This window comes from Myotis myotis, unplaced genomic scaffold, assembly GCF_014108235.1.
Source record: "Myotis myotis isolate mMyoMyo1 unplaced genomic scaffold, mMyoMyo1.p scaffold_m19_p_38, whole genome shotgun sequence".
NCBI lineage: Eukaryota > Metazoa > Chordata > Mammalia > Chiroptera > Vespertilionidae > Myotis > Myotis myotis.
Window position 1 is genome coordinate 82392 of NW_023416344.1, and position 17324 is coordinate 99715.

Below are 17324 nucleotides of genomic sequence, written 5' to 3' on the forward strand. Positions count from 1 at the left end.
TCTCTGAAATCAATAAAGAAATATATTTAAAAAAATAAAAATAAATAAAAAGCAAAAACCAACCAACGGGTCAGTCCTGGGGAGTGAGCCAGGCCCCGCGCTGGGCTTTAGAGGGAGGGTCCTCGCGCCCACGTTTGGGACTGCAGCTGCCCGGGCACTCGCCCTGCCAGGCCTCTGCACGTGCGGCCCCTTCCTCGTCAGGTGTCTGTCCACCGCCTTCGCTCAGCTGTGCCCTGTCCCCTCCTCAGCGAAGGACAGTGGTTCAGTCCATTATGTGCACAAGGGACAGCTGCGTCTGAACAGAATTGGAGGAGCCACCCACCATCTTTTTTTTAATCCTCACCCGAGGATGTGTTTTTACTGATTTGAGAGAGAGAGAGAGGAAGGGAGCGAGGAAGAGAAACGTCAGTCGTTGCTTCCCATACCCACCCCAACTGGGGATCAAACCTGCTGCCTACGTACGTGCCCTGACTGGGAATCGAATCGAAGCTGCAACCTTTTGGTGTAGGGACGACCCTCCAACCAAGTCCCCCAGCCAGGGTGGAACCAACACCTTCATTTAAAGGCAGGAGGCCGATGCCCAATATTCAATCCCTACTCTGCCACAGCTGTGCAACTTTGAGCAGGCAACTCAACCTCTCTGTGCCTCTGTTTTCTCATCTGTGAAACGGGGATAAAAGCGCCAAACCCCTCGGGCTGTGCAGAAGGTTAACAGGGTTACCACATGCACGGCTCAGGGCAGGGCCTGGAAATACGTCCTCACTGTGTAAATATTAGCTGTTGATATAACGACTGTTTACTTGAGAAACCAATGGTCACACGGGCAGCAGTGGTGACGTTTGCCAGCAGCGCAGCTGATGGTGCCCAGGCTGGACAGTCACCTCCTGCTCCGATCCACGGAGCGACTCGGGACCTGTGCGCACCCTCCCACTTGGATCTGTCTGCGTGCCAACGGGCAGGCCAGCACTATTGTCCCCACTTCATTAACAAACGTCGCCAGCCAAGTCCTTGTCTGGGGGAGTTGGGATGGACATGCCAACCATCGCCAACTGGGCAAGGCCTGTGGAGGAAAGACAAGCTCCACCAGCACCACGTGGGCTCAGGGCTGTGGTTTGCAGTGTCTGGCAGCTTCCATGGGGAGATGCCCCCCAGGGATCTGAAGGAGGAGGAATGGCCTTGGCCCTGGGAGGGGCCAGCAGGTAAAGCCCGTGGTGGGGCCTGCAGGGTCTCCCCAGGGGTGAGCGGCAGCATGCGTGTGTGCTTGTTTTTGTTGTTTTTAAGTATATTTTTATTGGTTTCAGAGAGGAAGGGAGAGGGAGAGAGAGAGAAACATCAATGATGAGAGAGACTCATTGATTGGCTACTGGGGATTGAGCCCACAATCTGGGCATGTGCCCTGACCAAGAATCAAACTCCGGACCCTTCAGTCCACAGGTCGATGCTCTGTCCACTGAGCTAGACCGTCTAGGGCAGCGGTTCTCAACTTGGGGGCGAACGACCCTTTCACAGGGGTCACCTAAGACCATTGGAAAACACATCTATAATGACATATCGTTTTTGTGATTAATCACTGTGCTTTAGTTATGTTCAGTTTGTAACAATGACATTGGGGGTCGCCACAACATGAGGAGCTGTATTAAGGGGCCGCGGCGTGAGGAAGGCTGAGAACCACTGGTCTAGGGCCATGTGTGCTTTCATGTGTGCTCAGCGTGTGTCCCGCACAGCCAGCGCCCAGCCATTGGCGGGGGAATGCTCTGGAAAATGCTGGGATCACCCCGGGCTCTGGCTCTGGCCGGACGGAGGCAGCAGAGGGAGCCCGGAAGAGCAAGCAGCCTTTCAGGTTCTGGTGCTCAGAGCCAAGCCCGTGACTAATGGGCAGAGGTGAGCACCCCAAGCAGCAGCAAGGGAAGCGGAAGTGAGTTCACGCCTGCGCGCAGCCATCGGCCAGGCGCAGGCGAGGCCAGGCTGCAGCCTGGTGTGGCAGGCCATGCTGGGACCAGCACCAACAGGCATTTGCTCTGGAGGCAGCCAGCAGCCACACCTGGCTACTTAAATTAATTGAACAAAAGAAAGTAAAAGCCCAGTCCCCCGCCTCACTAGCCATGCTCCAAGTGCTCAGGGCACCCAGACTGGACCGCACATCCGAGTGTTTCCACCATCCCGGAAAGCTCTCTGGGGCCCCTGGAGACCAGGGGTCTCGGCTGAGGTGGGGGCCTTTGGGGGGCATCTGGCCGTGTCCCATTTTCACAACCGGGGGGTTGCTGGCACATGGAAGGTGGAGGTCAGGGGTGATTCTCGATGCCCTACTGTGCACAGGGTGGCCCCAAGTTGGCCCAGAGCACCCAGACCTTAAAGGCTGCTCTTCCTGGCTCCCCGGGGACTCTGTCCACATTGGCTCATGTAACAGTTGCACCACCTTCTGTAAGATGCCAGTGAGATGCTGGGAGCAGGTGTGGATGATGATCATCTATAATAATAAAGCGTAATATGCTAATCAGACCAGACAGCCGAACGGCCTTCCGAATGTCCTTCCGGACAAAGCCACCTTGGCGGGGCCGAGGCAGAGGCTGTTAGGGGCGATCAGGCAGGCAGGCAGGCAGGCGAGCGGTTAGGAGCCAGCGGTCCTGGATTGTGAGAGGAATGGGCGGGGGGACATCCCCCGAGGGGTCCCGGATTGCAAGAGGGTGCAGGCCGGGCTGAGGGACCCCCCCACACACACACGAATTTCATGCACCAGGCCTCCAGTGTATCCACATTGGCTCATGAACTGTAACAATTGCACCATGCTCTGTAAGATGGCAGAGAGACCCTGGGAGCTGAGGGTTTATAGGAACTCTGTGCACTATCTTTGCAACCTTTCCGGACATCTAAACATCTAAAACTGTCCTAAAAGAAGTTTATTTTTATTTATTTATTTTTTTTCTTTTTAAAAATATATTTTATTGATATTTTACAGAGAGAAGGGAGAGAGATAGAGAGTTAGAAACATCGATGAGAGAGAAACATGGATCAGCTGCCTCATGCACACCTCCTATTGGGTATGTGCCTGCATCCAAGGTACATGCCCTTGACCAGAATCGAACCTGGGACCTTTCAGTCCGCAGGCCGACGCTCTATCCACTGAGCCAAACCAGTCAGGCCTAAAAGAAGTTTATTTAAAAAGTTAAAAATCTTATTTTGTTGTCAGCTCCTGATTGTTACCATAACAAGGTAGAGCTCTCCATCATCCCCGCTTGGAAGTCACTTTAATGAGGATTTAAATCTGTCATCCCTGGAGATGGAAAGAATCCGTGCACACAAAACCCATCCGAAGGGCTGCCTGCGGGGCAGGGGAAGAGGGTGGGGGATGAATGAGTAAAATATAAATAGACGAAACAAGAGAGGGCCTGACACCTGTGAATCACGATCATGTTCCACGGCCGAGGCGTGTGATGCGGACCTGACCCTCAGAGAAAGGAGGAAACTGGCTGGGAATCGGGCAGCTGGCAGGCAGCTTGGCGAAGCCCCTGAGCCCAGGCTGGTTTACTTCTCCGTTGCAGGGGGCTGGGGGGGGGGGCAGTCGCCACCGTCCCTCCCCACCCCCACCCCCAGCAGGGCCTCCAGGTCAAAGGAAGTACTCCCCACCCAGAGCTAGGGAGTAGGGGGAGCACGGAAAGGTTGTGATTTAAGCACCACCCGAACAGAACTGTTTTAAATACACAGAGACCAAGGGAGGATGGTGGTCTCCAGCCCAGGCTGTGGCGGGAGGGGTGATATGGGGAGATGTCCTCATAGAAGGTCTTTGGGGCCTGTGAGCCTGTTAGACCTAAAATCGCCCTCAGCCTGCCCTGTGCCGGCCTTGTACCCTGAGCCCTTGAACCTTCCCCACAGGGCGGTGCCGCGGTGCCAAGGATCAGCTCCCCTGACTGCCTGCTTTGTTGGAGTTCCATTTTCTGGGAAATCTAGCGGCGGGAAAGGGTGGGTGAGACTATGTCCTACCCTTGGGCTTCCTGGGCACCAGTCAGTGACAGATGCCCCCCGCCTGGGGTGGGGGGCGGCAAACTTACCAAATAAAATACAGGGCACCCAGCACCCAGTTAAACTTGTCTTCAAATGAACAAGACGTAATTTTTAGCATGTGCATTACAGGCGCACCTACGGGACCGAAGTGGACGGCTGGGTGCCTGGGCTGGGGCGGGGGGTGGGGAGTGGAGAGGAACCGCGGGGGGGTGCAGTGTTTCTTTTCCGGGTGATGAAATGAGTGCGGTAAGTTTGGATGTGAGGGTTGCACAACCGTAAATACACAACCGCCCGGCTGCACACTTCCTGTCAGTGCACCTTCCGGCAGGTGCTCCGTGTAACAAAGACCCGCGTTAACCTGGCGGCTCCTGCGGGGAAGGCAGGCCCAGGCCCACCCGTGACCAGGTTGCCCCGGGACGTGGGGCGCAGGGACCCCGCTCCGATCTCGGGTTCGAGCTCCCACGCATCCTTCGGGGCCGCAGGGCCACCTCCGACTTCCATGCGCCCGTCCGGGAGGCCACTCGAAGCCGCTCTCCTGGGAGCCGCGGCAGGGAGGGCGGGCCGGGCGGTGCTGGGGCCTCCGGGCTGTCCGCCTCCCCAGCCCCGCGTCCCCGCCGGGCGCCCCACAAACACCACCGGCCGCGCCGCCGCCTCACACCCGCCCCGACTCCCGGGGCCCAGAGCCGGCTCCGCCTTAAACAGACATCGCTGGGCCGTGATTGGCCCACGGGAATCACATGCTCGGCCCTGGCCAATCGCCGAGGCCGCGGCTTGCTGCGCGGTGATGGGCCTGGTCTGCTCACGTGACGCAGGGGCGTGTGGGTGTCGTCTCAGCGCCCCGGGCGGGCGGGCGGGTCCACGGGCCGCGCTGCACGCCCTTCGCTCCTGCGGGTCGTCCGAGCCGACGAGCAGTCACCTGTGTTTTCGGAGCAGCGTCCGGGCGGCCCGGCGGCGCGTCCGTGTCCCTCGGGCCCGACGCTTCCTGGCATCTCAGGAGTCACCTCCCGGACTCACCAGCTTTGCCCACCGGACGGACAGTCCGGAGACGGAGAAACGGCGACCCCTGGAGGGGAGGCCAGCGACTGCGAGGCCCGTTCCCAGCGGGGAGGTGGCCAACGTGCCGCGGCCCTCGGGGCCAGCAGGGGGCGCCCGCGGGGGAGACCCCCCCCCTGGGGCGGAGGCCTCTGGAGAGGACGCGCTGCTGGAGGCTGTGATGGGAGGATGGTGGTGTCCAGCCCGGGGCTGTGATGGGAGGATGGTGGTCTCTAACCCGGGGCTGTGATGGGAGGATGGTGGTCTCTAACCCGCGGCTGTGATGGGAGGATGGTGGTCTCTAACCCGGGGCTGTGATGGGAGGCTGGTGGTGTCCAGCCCGGGGCTGTGATGGGAGGCTGGTGGTGTCTAACCCGGGGCTGTGATGGGAGGCTGGTGGTCTCTAACCCGCGGCTGTGACGGGAGGCTGGTGGTCTCTAACCCGCGGCTGTGATGGGAGGATGGTGGTCTCTAACCCGGGGCTGTGATGGGAGGATGGTGGTCTCTAACCCGGGGCTGTGATGGGAGGCTGGTGGTCTCTAACCCGCGGCTGTGATGGGAGGATGGTGGTCTCTAACCCGCGGCTGTGATGGGAGGATGGTGGTCTCTAACCCGGGGCTGTGATGGGAGGCTGGTGGTGTCTAACCCGGGGCTGTGATGGGAGGCTGGTGGTCTCTAACCCGCGGCTGTGACGGGAGGCTGGTGGTCTCTAACCCGCGGCTGTGATGGGAGGATGGTGGTCTCTAACCCGGGGCTGTGATGGGAGGATGGTGGTGTCTAACCCGTGGCTGTGATGGGAGGATGGTGGTGTCCAGCCCGGGGCTGTGATGGGAGGATGGTGGTCTCTAACCCGGGGCTGTGATGGGAGGATGGTGGTGTCCAGCCCGGGGCTGTGATGGGAGGATGGTGGTCTCTAACCCGGGGCTGTGATGGGAGGATGGTGGTCTCTAACCCGGGGCTGTGACGGGAGGATGGTGGTCTCTAACCCGGGGCTGTGATGGGAGGATGGTGGTCTCTAACCCGGGGCTGTGATGGGAGGATGGTGGTGTCCAGCCCCGGGGCTGTGATGGGAGGCTGGTGGTCTCTAACCCGTGGCTGTGATGGGAGGATGGTGGTGTCCAGCCCGGGGCTGTGATGGGAGGATGGTGGTCTCTAACCCGTGGCTGTGATGGGAGGATGGTGGTCTCTAACCCGGGGCTGTGACGGGAGGATGGTGGTGTCCAGCCCGGGGCTGTGATGGGAGGATGGTGGTCTCTAACCCGTGGCTGTGATGGGAGGATGGTGGTGTCCAGCCCAGGGCTGTGATGGGAGGATGGTGGTCTCTAACCCGGGGCTGTGATGGGAGGATGGTGGTGTCCAGCCCCGGGGCTGTGACGGGAGGATGGTGGTCTCCAGCCCGGGGCTGTGATGGGAGGCTGGTGGTCTCCAGCCCGGGGCTGTGACGGGAGGCTGGTGGTCTCCAGCCTGGGGCTGTGATGGGAGGATGGTGGTGTCCAGCCCGGGGCTGTGATGGGAGGATGGTGGTCTCTAACCCGGGGCTGTGATGGGAGGATGGTGGTGTCCAGCCCCGGGGCTGTGATGGGAGGCTGGTGGTCTCTAACCCGGGGCTGTGACAGGAGGATGGTGGTCTCTAACCCGGGGCTGTGACGGGAGGATGGTGGTCTCTAACCCGGGGCTGTGATGGGAGGCTGGTGGTCTCTAACCCGGGGCTGTGACGGGAGGCTGGTGGTCTCCAGCCCGCGGCTGTGATGGGAGGATGGTGGTGTCCAGCCCGGGGCTGTGATGGGAGGATGGTGGTCTCTAACCCGGGGCTGTGATGGGAGGATGGTGGTGTCCAGCCCGGGGCTGTGATGGGAGGATGGTGGTCTCTAACCCGGGGCTGTGACAGGAGGATAGTGGTCTCTAACCTGGGGCTGTGATGGGAGGCTGGTGGTCTCTAACCCGGGGCTGTGATGGGAGGATGGTGGTCTCCAGCCCCAGGCTGTGACGGGAGGATGGTGGTCTCTAACCCGGGGCTGTGATGGGAGGCTGGTGGTCTCTAACCCGGGGCTGTGATGGGAGGCTGGTGGTCTCTAACCCGGGGCTGTGATGGGAGGATGGTGGTCTCCAGCCCCGGGCTGTGATGGGAGGATGGTGGTCTCTAACCCGGGGCTGTGATGGGAGGATGGTGGTCTCCAGCCCCGGGCTGTGATGGGAGGATGGTGGTCTCTAACCCGGGGCTGTGATGGGAGGCTGGTGGTCTCTAACCCGGGGCTGTGATGGGAGGCTGGTGGTCTCTAACCCGGGGCTGTGACGGGAGGATGGTGGTGTCCAGCCCGGGGCTGTGATGGGAGGTCATTGGTCTCTAACCCGGGGCTGTGATGGGAGGATGGTGGTGTCTAGCCTAGGGCTGTGATGGGAGGATGGTGGTCTCTAACCCGGGGCTGTGATGGGAGGATGGTGGTGTCTAGCCTAGGGCTGTAACGGGAGGATGGTGGTCTCTAACCCGGGGCTGTGATGGGAGGTCCGTGTCCCCGGATGACCAGGTCCCAAACACACGTCCCAGACTCCGGGTCGATGAGCGAGTCCAGCAGGACAGACATGGTCAGACACTGGGACCAGCGGGCACAGGCCGGGGTTGCAGGCTCCACCCCTGTCGGGGGGTGAGCAGAAGGCAGCCGATCAGTGATTCTCATCATTTATGTCTCTGCCTCTCTCTCCCTCTCCCTTCCTCTCTGAAATCAATGAAAATATATTTAAAAAGAAAAGAAAGAAGGGCCCAGGATGGCACTCTGACCTCTTATGAGGTCTGTGCTTCAAACGTTCTGGATACAGGAGGCTCTCTGTTTTCCTTCTTACCCGAATTTCTAATGAAAAAATTACTTTCCTTTTATTTTTACTTGTGTAAATAGTTGGTCATCTGAATTAAAATATAAAAAAGTAAACGGCGCTGTTTTGTCCCCTCGGCCTCCAGGTCCCTTCCCTCTGAGAGCACAGGCTGCTGAGAAAGTTGGGGAGCAGGGCGGGGGCTGGGAGCAGGTCTTTGGGCCTGAACCAGCCGGGAGGGGTGAGTTTGGGGGGAAAGAGTCCTGTAGGGCTGGGAGGGGAGCAGGTACCTGAGCGTCGCTGTAGGTGGTGGAGGAGCGCAGAGTATGTTTCTGTGGGAGCAGACTGGGGGGTCGGGCTGTGTGAGGGCGAGCTGGGCCGGGGCAGGCTTGCCTCGGTCTGAGGTCCTCCGGGGCCTCCGACGCCGCCGTGGGGTCTCCTGCTTTTCCTGTTTTTGCACTGGAGGCTGAGTCATCATCGCTGATCTGCAGGATCCCGTGGTGACATGCCCCTGACATCGGCATTAGTAGCCTGGCCAGCCTCCGGGAAGGGAAGCCAGGGGCTGGGCGTGCTGACGGCTCCGGGAATGTCAGCTGAGCGACGGCAAAGATAACATTAGACTCCAAACCCAGAGTCTTTACCAGGACCTGGAGCCACCGCCATGGTCAGCCGGCCACACTAGTTTCTCCTTTTTAAATAGATTTTTATTGATTTCAGAGAGAGACACAGACACAGACATAAATGATGAGACAGGATCATGGATGGGCGGCCTCCTGCACGCCCCACACTGGGGATGGAGCCCGCAACCCTGGCCTGTGCGCTGACCGGGAATTGAACCGTGGCCTCCTGGTTCATAGGTCAACGCCCAGCCCCTGAGCCACGCCGGCCGGCCCGGCCACACTTTTTTTTTTTTTTTTTTTTTTTTTTATTAATTTTTTACAGAGAGGAAGGGAGAGAGATAGGGAGCTAGAAACATCGATGAAAGAGAAACATCGATCAGCTGCCTCCTGCACATCTCCCACTGGGGATGTGCCCGCAACCCAGGCACATGCCCTTGACCGGAATCGAACCTGGGACCCTTCAGTCCGCAGGTCGACGCTCTATCCACTGAGCCAAACCGGTCTCGGCCCGGCCACACTTCTTAACTGTCCTGTCCACCAGGCAGTACAAGCCTCCCACCCCCTGCAGGGCCAGCCCTAGGGCTGGACGAGTGCCCTCCAGGGTCCCTTCAGGGCCCAGGCAGGGTGGCTTCTTTGGGCGACTCTGCCCAGTGTGACCCCATTGTCCCAGGGCAGTGCCCACTCCTGGGCTGGGGAAGGAGCAGTGTGCCCGGGACAGCAGCCTGAGGCCCTGGGCCTGGAGACCTGCCTGCTCACGCCGCCTTACCAGTTCCAGGAGCTCTCTCTCTGCTAAAAAAATAAAGGGCTCCTTGCCCTCTGTCCCCTCCAGCTGCTGACATCACTGACTGGTGGGGTGGGGCTGGGTGGTGTGCCCTGCTGGTCCCGGAAATCCCAACCTCTCGAGCTGGTTTTTAAAGTTTCTGAACTTGCCCGGCCGGCGTGGCTCAGTCATTGAGCATCGACCTATGAACCAGGAGGTCACAGTTCGATTCCCAGTCGGGGCACAGGCCCGGGTTGTGGGCTGGATCCCCCGTGTGGGACGTGCAGGAGGCAGCTGATCCATGATTCTCATCATGGATGTTTCTCTCTCTCTCTCCCTCTCCCTTTCTCTCTGAAATCAATAAAAGTTATTAAAAAAAATAAAGTTTCCAAACCCGGGGCCCCCCAAACCACCATGAGACGCTGTGGGGATCCTCATTTCTCTAGGAGAGACCCTGTCGTTCGTCCCTGACCCTCGTCCAGCCCACGGGGAAGTCACCTGGAGGCTGGGAGGGCTCCGCCTCTTGTCCACACCCTGCCTGCTCGGGCCTCAGTTGTCCTCAGTCACAGGAACGGGGCTCCTCACCCGCCCCTGCCTGGTCCTGCCACCAGAGGGCAGGTGGCCCCCTGGAGAGCCCCAGGCTCCGGGCTGCTGGCACAGAGGGAAGGCAGTGGCCGCTTGGCACACCTGGATGGACGAGGGCCCCAGGGCACCCACAGGGCATTGGGTGACCCCACTCAGGACCCAGCTCAGCCACCGGGCGGGTGAGGCCAGGCGCTGGGACTCTGGGAGAGCTCGTCCCAGCGGGCGGGAAAGGCCTGGGCCTGCAGACGGGGAGGGCATGCAGGAAGGCCTGGCGTGGAGGGGAGGGTGCGGGTGTGCAGTGGAAGCCATGGCACCTTAGGCCATGCCCTTGCTGGACCCCTTCCCGGGCTCCCTGGGACGGGCCGGAGAAGCCTCAGGCCCCACAAAGCTGGCTCAGCCAGGCCAGGTCCTGGGGTCACGGCGGAGGGTCGGGGTGGGGGGGTGGCCCACTGAGATGGGTGCTAGGCAGAGATGGCAGGAAGTTCCGTCCCAACTTGAGGGGGGAAGGGGGCCTGTCATAGGATGGGGAGCCCTGGAGGCAGAGGGTGTCCCAGGCAGCGGAGGCACCTGTGGAGGCCGGGAGCTGGGGAGGTGGGACTGAGAGAACAGCAGAAGCGAGAGCAGCGCCCGAGAGGCGGATGTGGCCGCCCTGCCCACCTCCAAGGACCAGGAGGCAGACAGGAAGCCCAGGCCCCGAGGCACCAGGCTGCAGGCCCTGCCTGTGGGCTTGGCCTCAGGATCTGGGTCACCAATGAGGCTCATCTCCTCTGGCCTCCGGGAGCCGCTCCCAGGTCCCATAGCCGACCTGGGGCTGACGACACAGGCCACAGGCACCTCCCGGCCCCGTCAGCTACGGCCAGAGCCCCTCAAAGACCCCTGGGAGCCCTGGCCGGTGTGGTCCAGTGGAGAGAGCATCGGCCTGTGGACCGCAGGGTCCTGGGTTCGATTCCGGTCAAGGACACGTAGCTCGTTGCAGGCTCCTCCCTGGTCAGGGCGCGTGGAGGAGGCAACCCATCGATGTGTTTCTCTCACACCCATGTCTCCCTCTGTGTTTCCTCCTCTCGTCCACGCTCTCTAAAATCAATGGGAAAATATCCTCGGGTGCGGATTACAAAAAACAAAAGGCCCCTGGCCCCTGGGCGGCTCGGGCCTGGATCTCCCCGGGGCCTGCAGGCAGGTGCTGCCCTTAATCAGGAAACCTCAGGATTGCTCTGAGCTGCGAGCACAGAGATGCGGGCGCTGCCCCCACACTGGCTGCGGGGCCCCGGGGGGCAGAGCCCTGGGTTGGGGACCCTGAGGGCAGGACCTGAGGCCCAGTGGGAAGTGCCTCTGGCGTCCGCCATCCACTCCGACCGGAGGAAACCGAATTTCCTTAACGTGACCTCTGCCCCTGCCCTCCTTTTGTTCAGACTGGCCTCCCAGCACTGACCCGCCCCTCCCTCTCCTGCAAGTCAGTCCCTGCCTTTCGTCTCAGGCCGGGGGACAGCGAGGCCCTGGCTGACCGAGTGACCTTAGTCACAGCCTGCGTGGGCCGCTCAAACCGGAGACTGCGTCCGGGCTCAGGAGTGCCCGCCCCGTCCAGGCCTGTGAAGCGGGAAGACCACCGGCCACACCCCGGGGAGGCTGCAGAGCGAGGTCACGACCCCGAGCTCAGTGCGACCCTCGTCCCTTAGTCCCTGCGTGACCCACCTTGGGCAGCCATGGCGGGCCAGGTTTTATTTCTTTATTTTTATTTATTAAAATATATTTTTATTGATTTCAGAGAGGAAGGGAGAGGGGGAGAGAGCCAGAAACATCCATGATGAGAGAGAATCATGGATCTGCTGCCTCCTGCGCGCCCCACACTGGGGATGGAGCCCACAACCTGGGCCTGTGCCCTGGCCCGGAATAGAACCATGACCTCCAGGTTCCTGGGTCAATGCTTAGCCACGAGCCACACCAGCCGGGCTCAGGTTTGGTTTTGCTAAAGGGGCTGCAGGGCCTGTGGCCTTGTGAGGACTGAACACATTCAATGAGCAGAGAAGCCAGCAGCTTGAGCCGGAGGGACAGGAAGGGGCTTGATGGGGTGAGGAGCTGCGGGAGCCCCAGGCCGAGGGGTGTCCTCTGAGCAGGGAGGCCACCTGCCTGTGACCAGTGTGTCCTCTGGGAGACCAGGGGGGCTCTGGAGGCCCAGAATGCTGCCCCCCCCCCCGGGGTGATCTGAGAATCTGCAGAGGACTCCCTCCACCAGGCGACAGGGCAGGAGGAGGAGGGGCAGGAAGAGATGTGCAGGTGGCGAGCGGGGTGCAGCGCCCAGGGTGGGGGAGGCACCGTGGCTGCGGCAGGGCCAGGGCCTGGCTCACGGCCCACGCTGGGGCTGAGCCTGAGGCTGGGACTTGAGCTGGGCCTGGCCTGCGGGTGGCTGTGGTTGTGGGGGTCCATGCTGACTTACCCACTGGCTGCCTGATTTATGGGGTCGGGTGTGAGAGACACAGAACTCAGGATGTGGTCTCAGCTTGTGTGATGGTGAGCAGATCGGGCTTGGAGGATGGGGCTGCAGAGCTGAGCGGGCCGGGGGCGGATGTGCAGCCAGTGGGGGCGTGAGAACTTGGGGGGTGCTGCAGGCCCAGCAGCCTTTTCCTGCACCCCGACTGCAGCCCCCAGCCCAGCCGCACCGCAGCCTCACAAAACCTCGCCTCCTCTGTGGCAAGGCAGACGGGTGCGGGCGAGGAGAGGCCTGGGGGAGAGGCCTGGGGGAGGGGCCGCAGACCCGTAGGGGCCCGTGGGGCCCGGACAGTCTGAGAGCGGCCCAGTGTCTGGCTGAGGCCCTGCTCCTCCCCAGGACTCTGGGCACTCACACCCGAAGGCGAGGGCTGCACCCCTCCTCTCGCCCCGGCCGGCCAGCCTTGGCGAGGGCCTCATGGACAAAAACGGGGCATGAACTCAACCTGACAAGTTCAGGAGAGCCTGGAGGCGGCCTTTGAACTCAGAGACCAAAGCAGCCACACAGGGTGGTCTGACCTGACAACCTCCTCCCTGACAGTGAGTCATGGGGAGGCCGGGTCTCCCTCCACAGGTTCATCTGTCACTAAACCTGTTGTCTCTGCAACTCGGACGCCACACCTTCCACCCTCTTCCAGGCCACAGGCCAACCGCTGCCCAGGGACGGGACCACGGAGCCTGGCTGCCGTCTTGTCCCGAACACCATCTCCAGGGCCTCTGAGTGCTCGTTGCTGACTGTCCGGTACCCACCGGCATCAGAGAAGCGTTTTTCTCTTCATTTTCCCTTTTTGTTCTTTTGTTAATCCTCTCCTGGGGATACTTTCCCATTGCTTTTTAGAGCGAGTGGAAGGGACGGGAGAGACAGGGAGACATCGATGGGAGAGAGAGAGACAGCGACTGGTTGCCTCCCCCACATGCAATCAAGGTACCTGCCCCGACCGGGATTCGAACCCGGAACCTTTCAGCCCATAGGCCGGCCGACGCTCTGTCCACCGAGCCAAACCGCCTAGGGCTCCGCTTTACTTCTCGTCCAGCCCAGGCGTCTCCCTGCCCCGCTCTCTCCCACCGCCCTGACCTCACCGGCGGTTTCAGGGAGCCCCGTCCGTCTGCGCCTTCGAATCGGACGTATGAGACGAGAGCCGAACGCATGCCTTTCCCTGGCACCTGTTCTCAGTCCGTGGAGACCTTGCTTTCCAGCAACTGTCATCAGTTTGGCTCCAGTAAACTCGAAAATTCTTACAGGTTTGGACGTTTCTTACGTTGGCAGCCTCGACCCCTGTGGGTCCGCCAGGGCGTCCAGAACCGATGGTTCTCCTGGGCCCCCGGCCGCCCTCTCTCCCCGAACCCGTCCGGGGGACTCACTGCCCGCAGCCACCCTCGTCCTCAGCCGCAGGACAGCTGCCCTCGTGGGGTCACAGGGCTCCTGGCCTCCCCCCCCCACCCCCACCCCGAGCCCCTGCCCCCGCCTCCCTGCACCCTCGGAGGCCGCCAGACACAGGCGCACCCCCTGCTCTGGGCCAGCTCCGTGGTGCCGGGCGGGGGGTGGACTGAGGGTGCCTGTGTCCCCTCCTGGTGGCCGGGGTGGCCCAGGAGGAGGCCTGAGGGGTGCACAGCGTGAAATTGTTGACGGTGGGGGGCTCTGTGCAACCAGAGAGAAGGCAGTGAGTTTGTAACAGAGAACGGATGAGTGTGTCATTAATTTAAAAATACCATTTCCAGGACTCTGCATGTGTGATGCTTTTATTTTATTTCTTGGCCAATCCTCACCAGAGGACATTTTCCCATTGATTTTTAGAGAGAGTGGAAGGGAGGAGGGGAGAGAGAAACATCGATGGGTTGCCTCCTGCAAGGGCCCAGCTTGCTATTGTGCCCGACTTTGCACCTGTGATTTCACATCGGTTTCCTTCGCAGCCCTTCCCTCTGCAGGAGCCGAGCCCCCTGTGCCCGGCGGACTCCGCCTCCTCACTGTTTGTGGGGCGGCTCCCTGGTCTCGAGGAGCCAGGCCTGGTTGAGAGGGGACCCTGGAGTCCATGGGAGGAGAGAAACCCTTTGTTTCTGGCAAGCCTGGGTCAGGCCAGGTGACTCAGCACACAGTCCACTGGCCAGGTGCGCCCGCTGCCTGAGCCCAGCTGGTCCCTGTGAGGGGAAGGGCGGCTTTGGTCTCTGGCGGCTCCCAGGGGCCGGGGGCAGTCCACGGGGTGAGCAGGGCAGCCTTGAGGGTGCGAGGCAGGCACGGAGAGCTTCCTGGAGGAGGTGCCAGGAGCAGCGCGGGGCAGTGGCCCGGGGGCCTGGCTCACTGGTAGTGGTTGGCGATGGAGATGGTGTTCCGGCGGCTGCAGGACATGTCTTCATAGATCACACCGGCCGTGCTTCTCTCCCGCGCGGGGCACATGTTCCTGATCTGCAAGGGAAAGCCTGTTTCTGCAGGCAGTGGGGGGGGGGGGCGAGGATGGCCGTGACCTCGCCCCCAGGGACCGTGTCAGGAAGAAAGGGGCCTGTGCTGGCACCGGGGCCCAGGTGCCCACCTCCCCGTCCACTCCCACCTCGGACAGGTCCACACAGGCTCACACACCGATGTCACGCTCTGCACATGCACACGCACACACGCACGCACACGCGCACGCACGCACGCACACGCGCACACACGCACATGCACGCACACACACACATGCACACACACGCACGCTCGGTCACACCCGGGCTTCACCCCTTAGACGCCGACCAGGACGGGCCCAGCCCCTGAGCATCCTGGCCCCTGAGTCCTTAGGGCTCCTGGCGGCTCCAGTCCTGGGGTTCCTCTCCCAACGTGGTCCTGGGGGCCCCCAGGGAGGTGACACGTAGCCCCTTTTCTCCCTTCCCTGCTCCCGGGGCAGCCGGCTTGCGGGGACAGTGACCGTGTGGGGTCACACTGACCTGTCTCCTCTTCAGCACACACATGGCGGCCAGGCCCAGCACGACCAGGAGGCAGCCCAGGGCCAGGGCCACGGGGAAGGTGAAGCCGGTCAGCTGAGTCCCGAGGCAGGCGCTGGCCTCTGGGGACAGTGTGTCTGGGAAGAAGTGGGGAGAGTCCATGAGAGCCTTCAGGGTGCAGGTGCAGGTTGTGGGGGGGCTCCCCAGTGGGGGCAAAATCCAGGAGGCTCCCTGGAGGAGGCGGGCTGAAGCTGGAGGAAACAACTCCCCGAGTGGGGGGAAGCGGCCCAGGAGGGGCAGGGAGAGCCGGTCTGGCCGGCAGGGCGGGCAGTGGCCCCGAGGGTGGGCGCGCTGCCTACCTGTCACCACCAGCGTGGTGCCGGCGCCCCAGCCCTGCCCGTCCTCCGCGATGGCCTCGCAGAAGTAGGCGCCGCTGTCCTCCGGCCGCAGGCGCTGCATGGTGATGGTCAGGTTGTCCATGGTCCCCGAGAAGACGACGCGGCCCCGGAACCGCGCATCCACAGTGGGGGTGCTCTCGTCGTCGTAGTACGTCACCTTCCGCATCTCCGGCAGGTGGCTCTGCCTCAGGTGGACCCCCAGCAGGGTCCCGCTCACGCGGACAGAGCAGGTGATGTTGATGGAGCCCCCCTCTGGGGTGACCGTGTAGAGGGGGGACTGCCTCACCTCTGCAGGGAGGACCCGCACTGTCACCGCCGGCCAGACCCCGCTCTGCAGGGGACGGCGGCAGGGAGAAGGGGCCGCAGACACGTCCCCACAGGCGAGGCCCCTCATGGGAGCCTGAAGCTGCTCCAGGCGCCAGCACGGGGGGAAGGGGGGTTCAGGTCTGGATTCTGAAGGGTCCCTGGGGGTGTGCAGTGGCCTCTCCTGCCAGGGTCGGGCGGGGGCAGCTGGAGCTGGGCTTTCTTTCTTCCGGAGCAGCCGGCTCTTTGCAGGGCACCCTGACCCCTCCCACCACCACCATCTCTCTCTCAAATGACAGCCCAGGGCCCGGCCGGTAGCTCTGCTGACCACAGGGTCGTCCTGGTACATCAAGGTTCCCGGTTCGATCGCAGGGCAGGGCACGCACAGGAATCAACCAGTGCGTAAGTGGGACAGCAAGTCCATGTTTCGCTCTCTCTCAAGTCAGTCAATAAATTTACAATTTTAAGTTAAATGGCAGTCCCCAGGATAGCCGGAAAGAGGAGCGCGGACCGGCTGCCTCCCGCACGCGCCCGGACTGGGAAGCGAGCCGCCACCTTTGGGTGTTGAGACGATGCTCCAACCAGCTGAGCCCCCGCCTGGGGCGACACAACCTCTGTAACGGGGTCCAACCCTCAGCGTCTCGGTCAAATCCTGCCACTCTGGGGGCACAGGGTGGTGCCTGCTAAGCCCGCCCCGCCCCTCGGGGTGACTGGTCTCCCTGTCCTGCTGCAGAACTGCCCGCGTGTCTGGTTGAAAAAGCAAACCAGGCCCGGCAGTGTGCTCAGCGGGTGAGCGTCAGCCCAGGACCCAGGTCACAGTTCCGTCCCGTCGGGGCACAGGCCCGGGTGGCGGGCGCGATCCCCCGTGTGGGGCGTGCAGGCGGCAGCCCACCAGTGCTCTCTCTCATCATGGATGTGTCTCTCTCCCTCTCCCTGCCTCTCTGAAGGCAACAAGAACACACACTAAAAAGCAAAAAGCTAAATGACAGCCCGTCTGTGGGGTGCTGGCTCCCTGTGGAAGGACCAGACCCCGAGGGAAGACACAGGATGCAGCGCCAGGCGACTCGGCGCCCAGCAGCCTGTCCAGGCCCCACCCGCCCACCCGCGTGGGAAGGAGCGCCCCTGGCAGGGGTGCAGGCGGCAGGAGGGGAGCTGGGCCCACAGGGGGCCTGGTCAGGCCTTACCTGCAGCAGCCGGGGCGGCGGCGACAGCCAGCACCAGGAGCACGGGGAGCAGAGGCAGCCGCGGGGCCACGCTCACTGCCATCCTGCCCACGGCCCAGCGGCTGGGGCAACGCAGGGCCCCTCGGGCAGCAGCAGCAGTGACTCTCCCAGTCCAAGACCCAACTGTGTGCCAGAGCCTCGGGGGCCGCCCCAGAGCCCCATGAAAGGTCACTTCCTGGGTGGGCGGGGCAGGAGGCTGGCAGCGAGG

The 17324-nt window shown here is 62.1% G+C and overlaps 1 protein-coding gene across 2 annotated transcripts; it reads right to left on the bottom strand.

The window, feature by feature from the left end:
* Window positions 1–13941: 13941 nt before the first annotated feature.
* On the bottom strand, window positions 13942–17281 carry CD7 (CD7 molecule). 2 transcript variants are annotated; one of them, XM_036303847.1, is made up of 4 exons: window positions 17078–17281; window positions 15552–15878; window positions 15196–15329; window positions 13942–14683 (listed from the first exon to the last, which is right to left on the bottom strand). In XM_036303847.1, exons 1-4 carry the CDS (start codon window positions 17157–17159, stop codon window positions 14576–14578), a joined length of 651 nt encoding a protein of 216 aa, XP_036159740.1. In that variant the 5' UTR covers window positions 17160–17281; the 3' UTR covers window positions 13942–14575. The 2 variants fall into 2 exon arrangements, with proteins under 2 accessions (XP_036159740.1, XP_036159739.1); XM_036303846.1 differs by lacking the exon at window positions 17078–17281 and having other exon boundaries at window positions 13943–14683; window positions 15552–16957.
* Window positions 17282–17324: the final 43 nt, after the last annotated feature.

What these genes read in the sequence shown, in the direction of transcription:
- CD7 (XM_036303846.1), bottom strand. Translation starts at nt 16,242, where the DNA reads ATGTACCAGGACGACCCTGTGGTCAGCAGAGCTACCGGCCGGGCCCTG. An exon ending in CACCACGCTGGTGGTGACAG is followed by an intron (nt 15,330 to 15,551) that starts GTAGGCAGCGCG and finishes ACTTCTTCCCAG; the next exon opens with ACACACTGTCCCCAGAGGCC. An exon ending in GTGTGCTGAAGAGGAGACAG is followed by an intron (nt 14,684 to 15,195) that starts GTCAGTGTGACC and finishes TTTCCCTTGCAG; the next exon opens with ATCAGGAACATGTGCCCCGC.